At 41.8% G+C, this 9,995-nt stretch overlaps 1 protein-coding gene across 2 annotated transcripts in view; it reads left to right on the top strand.

The window, feature by feature from the left end:
* Nucleotides 1-6,900: 6,900 nt before the first annotated feature.
* LOC138980875 (uncharacterized) overlaps nucleotides 6,901-9,995 on the top strand; it is a 7,854-nt gene continuing 4,759 nt past the window's right edge. Inside the window, exon 1 of one of the 2 annotated variants that reach the window (XM_070353746.1) lies at nucleotides 6,901-7,031. Coding sequence is in view for 1 of the 2 variants with exons in the window: in XM_070353745.1 (XP_070209846.1) it covers nucleotides 9,906-9,929 (24 nt within the window). In the remaining variant the exon portion in view is untranslated. Of the gene's footprint in view, nucleotides 7,032-9,890; nucleotides 9,930-9,995 lie in introns of those variants that run through there. The other variant, XM_070353745.1, reaches the window with a different exon arrangement.

Raw genomic sequence — 9,995 nt, 5'->3', positions numbered from 1 at the left:
AAATTTCCCTTCCCGTGATCGTGATGATACCCCCCCTTTGGGGCCCTCACCTTTCTAACATTTACATCAACATTCAATAAATTAGGCCATTGTTCCATGCACTGTAAATTACCATCATTTTTCACAAGATGGGTATATTATCTAGAGATTACACAATGTTCTATTTGTAACTCACGTTGGGAATCCCGAGAGACTTTCTTTGTTTAGTGGGGCACTTACGGGGGTCGAGGCTTGCCGAGACCCCCTCAGTGCCCCACTAAACAAAAAAAAGTCGCGAGGGATTCCCAACGTGAGTTACAATAGAACATTGTGTAATTTCTTTCGTACACTTTAATGCGGTAAGATTTGTGTTGTTATGTTTTTAAACACATCACTGCGTCTGTTTACATCCCATACAGGGCCTCGACGCCTGATCCGGAAGTCTGTGATCAATGGGTGTGTTTCGTACATCCGAGCTTGAATGTAGTCCGATCATTTGATCTCATATTTGTCAGCTTCTGTTGTAATTTGTGCTCTCACCTTATATTGAGTTCAACATGACGTATTTTGGAAACAAATGTTGCAATTTGTTTCGAACATTTGACGTCACGAGTTCCAAAGTCGGTCTGCTGGTAAATGGGCATCGCGCGACATTTCAGTGTGCTGTCGTTCACAAAGTTCTAGAGATCGTTTGAGGTGGCCTGGCGTAAAATAAAAAGACATGTTCTTGCAGCACGAACTCATAAGGCTACAGAAAGTAAGTGCCTGTTGTAGGAATTGTCGTTATCGTTCATTCTTTAACTTTCACAATCGCTTTTAGATCTCACAAGCAGAAACACTCTGCAGCCAACAAAGATGTCACAGCATTCAAGGTTTCATTTCTTAGGTGCATTATAAGTATAAGTAGACACAATTTAAGCAATATCCTTTCCAGATCCATGCATGATGATAACTATAGGTGGTATGAAATGATTCTAATGTTACTGGACTGGAGATTTTGTTTCGATCCGGTGAAAAATCTCCTTTTCCTTGGAGCGCCATTTTTGTTTCCCAGCCAAGCGGTTGAATATTCGTGCGCAGCTAAAATTAGACGTACAGTGAATTTTGACTAGTTTTTACCATGAGTGCGCATGCTCAGAAATACACAATGTTTTTAGCTCTTCAAAGCGCATGCGCAGATATTTACACAATGGTTTTCTGGGTTTTTCCACAGCTTTAAAAAGGACGCGTTTGACCATATAAGGAACATCAATTGCAGGGAAAGAGTGTACTAAATATGTTTTATCCTACATACATGAGAGAGACACCCGTGAGATAATTATCGTTCAAATCACACGTGTGTATATCATGTAAATGAGGTCATGTCAAGCAAGTCTGGCAGGGACCTGTTTTTCCACTGCTTATGATAACGAGACAAACGTCATTAAAGAAAAAAAATTGCGCTCGCAAATTACCCTCGATGAATCGTTAGAACTAGCACGTCACGCCACACTTTCAGAGTGACGTTTCTTTGCTTTGACGTAATAGATTGCACGAGGCTTTAGAAGAGATCGAGGTTCCAAAACAAGCGTCTTCAATTTAGCTGCCTCGACTGCAAGACATTTTCAGTAAAATACACGTAAGTACAGTATGTCACACGGATTCCTTCTTTGCCACTACTATACTAAAGCAAACGTGTGCAAGATTGTATGTTACACGCTTTGATGCCGAAATTAATTATTTTGATTATGCATTTATTTTAAAAAATGTTTACCTTGACATACATTCAGTCACTACCTTACACACTTATGTTTTCAGTATTCATTTCAAGTGATCACGAACGTAGAAAAATGGCTATCAAAGCGTTGTTACATTTTGTTGTGCATTCTGAACAGTGTGCCAACAGGCCTTGGTCAGTCAATCACGTTTTATCTGTGTACTAAGTGTTTGACGGAAAAAGAATAACACCAACCCCGTTCTCCTGTATATAACTGAAAGCCACATATTCTTCTTCATTACATTTAGTCAAGTTTTGACTAAATGTTTTAACGTAGGGGGGGGGGGGGGAATCGAGACGAGGGTGTGGTGTGTGTGTGTGTGTGTGTGTGTGTGTGTGTGTGTGTGTGTGTGTGTGTGTGTGTGTGTGTGTGTGTGTAAAGCGATTCAGACTAAACTACTGGACCGATCTTTATGAAATTTGACATGAGAGTTCCTGGGAATGATATCCCCGGATATTTTTTATTTTTTTCGATAAATGTCTTTGATGACGTCATATCCGGCTTTTTGTAAAAGTTGAGGCGGCACTGTCACACCCTCATTTTTCAATCAAATTTATTGAAATTTTGGCCAAGCAATCTTCCACAAAGGCCGGACTTTGGTATTGCATTTCAGCTTGGTGGCTTAAAAATTAATTAATGACTTTGGTCATTAAAAATCTGAAAATTGTATAAAAAAAATTGTTTATAAAACGATCCAAATTTACAATCATCTTATTCTTTATCATGTTCTGATTCCAAAAACATATACATATGTTATATTTGGATTAAAAACAAGCTCTGAAAATTAAAAATATAAAAATTATGATCAAAATTATCTTTCCGAAATCGATTTAAAAACAATTTCATCTTATTCCTTGTCGGTTCCTGATTCTAAAAACATATAGATATGATATGTTTGGATTAAAAACACGCTCAGAAAGTTAAAACGAAGAGAGGTACAGTAAAGCGTGCTATGAAGCACAGCGCAACCGCTACCGCGCCAAACAGGCTCGTAACTTTCACTGCCTTTTGCACTAGCGGCGGACTACGTTCAGTTTCATTCTGTGAGTTCCACAGCTTGACTAAATGTAGTAATTTCGCCTTACGCGACTTGTTCAATTTCTGTTTTTAAAAGCTTCGTCGACTTTCCACTTACACGACAAGCTCCATTTACCAAGCTTCAATTAAGAACCCTGAATACGAAAGGTCAAAATAGGTACTACTTTCACTATCGTCGTCTGCAACGAAAACCGAAAATGGCGAAACGCTTTGCTACGTACACAGAGGACGAAATTTCAAAGAAAAGATCGAACCTGTGACTAGGAAAAGTTGCATAGACAGTTCCGTGCGGATCTCACCACGTATCAACGTACATCCGATGCTCAGGACCTACAGAGAGGTGGATAGGTGACGCTTTGGCTATTGAGGCTTCGTCTTCAGCTCTAACACGCACACAGACAGTCAGGCAGGTCTAAACTGCACCAGCGGCAGGGGCGGACGAGGGGGGGGGGGGGGGGGGGGGTTCTGGGGTTCCCCCCCCCCCCCAGCCAAAAAATAAAAAATATTTGTGTGTGTTTTTTTTGGTTGAGTTTCAATTTTTGGGGTATTAATCAGAGACAAAATCTGCTGCCTGAAACTGGTAATGATCATCCTCAGAATGCACCAGATTGCACCATTTTGCATCCTTTTTTTCAACATTTTCCGGGGGGGCATGCCCCCGGACCCCCCTAGCAAACTAGGCGCTTCGCGCCGTCGGCTCGGCGCTTCGCGCCCTCACACCCATATCTTCACAATATACTTTTGGAAGCCCCCCCATAAAGTGAACTGATCCGCCCCTGAGCGGTGTTGGAAGGTTTTGATTTAGAAACACTCGAATGTTACTTCGACGAGATAAACGAACCAAAAGTCAAAAGTGTGCCCCAAATTCGGAAAATATTCTTTCAAAACGGCACTGTAAAAACCATCAACATCACTGTGAGAAAATAAACAATACAAACACAACCAGTTCCCCTGTGGAACATTTCGGGTGGACTTTCCCACGACCTGACCTACAAAAATCCTCCGTGTTCGTTCGCGCTTTGCATTCAATCTGTGTTAATGCGCGTGTGTGTTTGTGTGTTTAGCTTTCGTTGGTATTTCTTTTCATTTCATTTTCATTTCATTTTCATTACTTTATTGTCCCATCGCTGGGAAATTCGGGTCGCTTCCTCCCAGTGGAAAGCTAGCAGCAACGGAGTCGCGCTACCCAGGTGTCTGCGTGTTTAGGTGTATTCAGCCACCTGCACTTATGGCAGAATGACCAAGGTCTTTTACGTGCCATTGTGATGACACGGGGGTGGGACATGGCTTCCGTCTCTGGGTCTGCACATAAAGTTGACCCGTGTCCGTCCCGGCCCGAATTCGAACCTGCGACCTTCCGATCACAAGTCCAGTGCTCTACCAACTGAGCTACCGGGCTGAGCTATGTGCTGTTTGGTTCAAAATAAGTTTATCTTTTTTCATTGAAAGATTCAGAAACGTTGGTTGATACTTTGTTGAATGCATTCAACCAGAAAAGACACGAAACGCATTGAATCTATCTTCTGCGCGCATGCGTGTGTAGGGTATGTGTAAAAGGGCAATTGTGTTTTTGAGTCTTGTTTTGTGCCTGTTATTTCGTCCCCAAAAACTCATTTCTGTCTTTCTATGCCTATGCTGTGAGACATAATCGCTATTACGAGTTAGTCGTGTGACAGAGAGTTTTCTTGCACACTCGACTGCTGCTGTCTCACTTCGGCTACGCCGTCGTGAGACATCTACAGTCTCGTGTGCAAGAACATTCTCTGTCACACGACTAACTCGTAATAGCGGTAATGTAGGATAAACAGAATACTACATTGCTTGCTGTGTTGTACCAGATTTACACTCGTTGCTTTTTCAAATAGTGAACAGCTCGCTTTCGCTGGCAGTTCAATATTTGAAGGAAAAAAACTCGTGTAAATCTGGTACGACACAGCACGCAATGTAGTATTCTCTATTTACTCCACCTTTAGACATTTGTTTCCATACAACATCATCACCAATATCAAAAACATTGTTTAAAACTGCATCCAACTTTAATATTTTGTGATAATTCTTAACTGAGCGCATAACGCCCTCGAAAAACACAAAATTCAGTTGTAAATTTGGATGTTTCAATTTAAAATGTATATGAATCTTGGCATGTCATCATAATATCTAAAATTCCATATCATAAAGACAGTCCGGCAGATTTCTCTCATTTTGTCACACTTGTTTCAACACACTCTGAAAATATGACAGACACAATATTTATCAGCAAAATATTTGCAAAGTTTTATTTTCGGGGTCAATAGCTGTCGGATGTTTTTAAGAATAATGTTTTTAATAATATATATCAACTCGATGACGCGTGCTGCGTTCACGTCAACCACCAGCCGTGGGAATAAATGAACTTTACCTATTTGAGGTCGCCACCCGGAGGACATGACCCAGTCGTGTCATTCTTCTTCTTCTTTTGCGTTCGATGTTTATTATCGTGGAAGCGTAGACAGCCGATTTTCTCCCCACGCCAAGTTGGCTGCTGTCTTCCGTCTTCGGTGGTTGAGGTTCTTACTCAGGGTTGCCTCCTCCCCAAGAGTAGCTGCCTTGCTGGGCTGTCGAGTCCACTCTACCCGGGTTTATTGTCGAAGTTTTCCTTCTCGTAGCCTTTGCCTTTCCCAAGGCGCACACAAGGCAGTGCGGGTTTTGAAATCGGAGTTGTCCTTCTCCTAGATGAGCGACCATCCAAGGTTGACGAGCCCCATCTGCCCGAAGCAGCTGGTTTTAAGGCGCCAAGGACCCGCCTGCATCCCTTCTCCTGTTAGTCGAAGACAGGGCCCGCCACGTGAAGGCCAGGAGCTGGATTTGACTGTCAGAGGTGTTTGGAGACACGAAGCCATATGGAGCATTTCTTGGGAAGTAGGCGCTTATCTCTACTTCCACCCCGGCATAACAGTCCTTGGGCCCCAGTCGTGTCATTAAATGCGGGATACTCGACATTGATGTGAATGTGTGTGTGTGGTCTGTGTGTGAATGAGAGAGAGAGAGAGAGAGAGAGAGAGAGAGAGAGAGAGAGAGAGAGAGAGAGAGAGAGAGAGAGAGAGAGAGAGAGAGAGAGAGAGAGAGAACAAGAACAAATCTTTAATTGTCTAAGGCCACAGCCCCTTACAATAGTGGTTAAAATAGCAGCAATAGTATCTGCATAGTTATACATTATAGTCACGCATAAAATTCAACAAATACATTAAAAAGTAGAGAGAGAGAGAGAGAGAGAGAGAGAGAGAGAGAGAGAGAGAGAGAGAGAGAGAGAGAGAGAGAGAGAGAGAGAGAGAGAGACGCGCGCACACACACACACACACACACACAGACACACACACACACACTCACACACACACACACACACACACACACACACAGGCACACACACAGCTTTGCTAAATTGTTATTCCGATCTCCCAGGTCAACTTATGTGCAGACCTGACCTGCTAGTGGCTTATCCCCCTTCGTGTGTACACGCAAGCACAAGACCAAATGCGCACGGAAAAGATTCTGTAATCCATGTCAGAGTTCGGTGGGTTATAGAAACACGAACATATTCAGCATGCTTCCTCCAAAAGCGGCGTATGGCTGCCTTAATAGTGGGGTAAAAACAATCAAACACGTACAATTCCACTCGTGCAAACACACGAGTGTACGTGGGAATTTCAGCCCACAAACGCAGAAGAAGAAAAAGAAGTTATGTAAATAATTGTCTTGCAAGTTTTTTTTAAAGTTTGAACGAATGTCTGTTTGAAAAATTGAATAAACACAAGGAAAGTTGCATATCCCTCCCAACCTATCTCAAACTACCTCCCCCCCCCCCCCTCCCTATACCGTCCTACGCATCACACCCTCCGGCCTAATCACCCTTGAACCTTCACAAACATAGTAAATTATATTTGTGACAGCAGATGTTACAAAACAATATAGCAACAGGGAGTACACTTGCTACGTACTTGCTCATTATATCAATGACAAGATGTCATACGTGTTGACACTTCAACCTCACGCAGATCTTTGAAAACGCAAAAAGTGTCAACTGTTCTTAGCTTTGATTTGAAATGTCGATGATAATATGAAGAATAATATAAATTCTGAATTGAAAGGCAGATTGCTTATCAGTCTTTATTAAAATATGCTCAAGGTCTGTTGAGGTTTGGCAATGTATAAATACGCTCAAGTTTGGGTGCTCTTTAGTCTGCCTTCAACGACCACATTTGAGTCATCTTCCAATAACTGGTGAGCGCACTCTCTGTCTCTGTCTGTCTGTCTGTCTGTTTGTTTGTCTGCCTGACTCTCTCTCTCTCTCTCTCTCTCTCTCTCACCCTCCCTCTCTCTCTCTTTCTATTTCTCTCACTCTTTCTCTCTCTCTTTCTCTCTCTCTCTTTCTCTCTGTTTCTCTCTCTCAATCTCTGTTTCTCTCTCTCAATCTCTCGCTCTCTCTCTCTCTCTCTCCCTCTCTCTCTCTCTCTCTCTCTCTCTCTCTCTCTCTCTCTCTCTCTCTCTCTCTCTCTCCCTCCCTCTCTCTCTCTTTCTATTCCTCTCACTCTTTCTCTCTCTCTTTCTCTCTCTCTTTCTCTCTCTCTCTCTCTCTCTCTCTCTCTCTCTCTCTCTCTCTCTCTCTCTCTCTCTCTCTCTCTCTCTCTCTCTCTCTCTCTCTCTCTCTCTCTCTCTCTCTCTCTCTCTCTCTCTTATCTTTAATTTCTGTTGAAATCCATTGACATTACATCACATTGCAATGAATCTTCATCGCTGCAGTAAGGAATTGTGTGGGAGTTTACTAACAATCTACGTATTTTCTTAAGAAAATAACTTGTGTGCATTCCTGACTGGCCTGTTCAAAGAAAAAAAGTTTTAAGTGAGTTTTTGGTATAACATTTGCGTCTTGTTTTTATTTGGTTTCGTTTTTACATTTACAAGTTTTGACTAAATGTTATAACATAGAGGGGGAATCGAGACGAGGGTCGTGGTGTAGTGTGTGTGTGTGTGTGTGTGTGTGTGTGTGTGTGTGTGTGTGTGTGTGTGTGTGTGTGTGTGTGTGTGTGTGTGTGTGTGTGTGTGTAGAGCGATTCCGAGTAAACTACTGGACCGATCTTTATGAAATTGTACATGAGAGTTCCTGGGTATGATATCCCCAGAATTGTTTTCCATTTGTTTGATAAATGTCTTTGATGACGTCAAATCCAGCATTTTGTAAAAGTTGAGGCGGCACTGTCACACCCTCATTTTTCAATCAAATTGATTGAAATTTTGGCCAAGCAATCTTCGACGAAGACCGGAATTTGGTATTGCATTTCAGATTGGAGGCTTAACAATTAATTGATGACTTTGGTCATTCAAAATATAAAAATTATGATTAAAATAAAATTTCCGAAATCGATTTAAAAACAATTGCATCTTATTCCTTGTCGGTTCCTGATTCCAAAAACCATATAGATATGATATGTTTGAATTAAAAACACGCTCAGAAAGTTAAAACGAAGAGAGGTACAGAAAAGCATGCTATGCAGCACAGCGCAACCCCTACCGCGCTAAACAGGCTCGTCAATGTCACTGCCTTTTTTTGCACGAGCGGCGGACTACGGTCATTGTGAAAAAATGCAGTGCGTTCACTTTCATTCTGTGAGTTCCACAGCTTGACTAAATGTAGTAATTTCGCCTTACGCGACTTGTTTGTTTTTACACCCCCGGTATAGGGGTGTGTATAGGATTCGCTCCATGTGTTTGTTTGTTTGTTTGTGTTCGCATATAGATCTCAAGAATGAACGGACCGATCGTCACCAAACTTGGTGAACAGGTTCTATACATTCCTGAGACGGTCCTTACAAAAATTGGGACCAGTCAAACACACGGTTAGGGAGTTATTGGTGGATTAAGATTCTACAAGGACTTATAGAGGGAGATATTAATGGTCAAAGGGAAATAACCTTCTCAGTTGGTGGCAGTGAGAATGGTTATTTCCCTTTGACCAACGGGGGTGTTTTTCCTACCTCGGAGGAATTTCTTGTTGTTTTTGTTTTCTGCGAAGTTTTTATTATTATTATATGAAGTCTTATATCGCGCGCGTATCTCCAGACTCGGACTCAAGGCGCAGGGATCTATTTATGCCGTGTGAGATGAGAAGAACGAGTTGTCATATGACAAACCACACTTAACCCCATGACCTGCGTCTCTGTTTCTGTAACTCTTGATTGCAAACGTTATTGCATTTGTGCCATTGAACGCAATCTGCGCAAGGTAGAGACTGAGACCTTTTTGGCCAACATCTAGGACGGACAGACTGCGTCTTGAAATCTCAGACTCATTGACCTAAGTTCAAATACAAATATATGCTGGTTTAGGGTAACCCGACCGACCCTATGTTTTCCCGCCGACCCTATAACTTTTGTTCATTTCTAAAAAAAACACGAAAAAACCTGCGAACCCTACCGCGACAAAAGGAAGTAACCTCCTCTAAAATCGACTACATTCAAGAAAAAAAAGACAGAAAAAGCCGACCTACCAACCCTATCATTTTTGGTCACGTTACCCTAAGAAAACATTGAGAGACTTTCTTTGTTTAGTGCCGCACTGAACAAAGAAAGTCGCAAGGGATTCCCAACGTGAGTTTCTGTAGAACATCCTCATGCAAGGCCTCATGAAGTGTGTTCACTATGTGCACTTTTGGTAAGTCCCCGCTTGAAAGTATCAAATCACTCAAATTATGAGAAAAACGCAATTTGTTTTCGAACATTTGACGTCACCATTGTCAAGGTCGATATCTTCAGAGACAAGGCGAGTTTGTGTCACGTAAAGTTTCAGTAAGATTCGCTGACGTTCACATAATTATGATGAAAGTATTCGATGTACCTGGTGTAAAGTAAAAAGTAACACATACGGATAAGGATACATAAGGCAGTAGTGCCTAATTAGAAATAATCTGTATTGTGCAAAATCATCATTAGTCGCTGTTAGCCTGTTCCTATGACTGAAGTACAGTGTGCAATGTGTTCGATGCAGAGGAAAGATTTTTAGCGTTCAAGGTTGTTGTGTGTATTTCAGTTGCAAACGGGCATATTAATGTAAAAAAAATATTCTTTTCTCCTGACTCCAAGACTGTGACAACAAATACAGATGGTGTGGGAACATTCTCATGAGGTGAGACTGGAGATTTTGGTTCGAACCGGTGACAAATTTCCTTTTGTTTGGGGTCCGTTTTTGTTT

This window comes from Littorina saxatilis, linkage group LG11 (assembly GCF_037325665.1).
Source record: "Littorina saxatilis isolate snail1 linkage group LG11, US_GU_Lsax_2.0, whole genome shotgun sequence".
Classification (NCBI taxonomy): Eukaryota; Metazoa; Mollusca; class Gastropoda; order Littorinimorpha; family Littorinidae; genus Littorina; species Littorina saxatilis.
The sequence above is the reverse complement of the archived record's forward strand: the minus strand, read 5'-3'. Positions and strand labels throughout refer to the sequence as shown.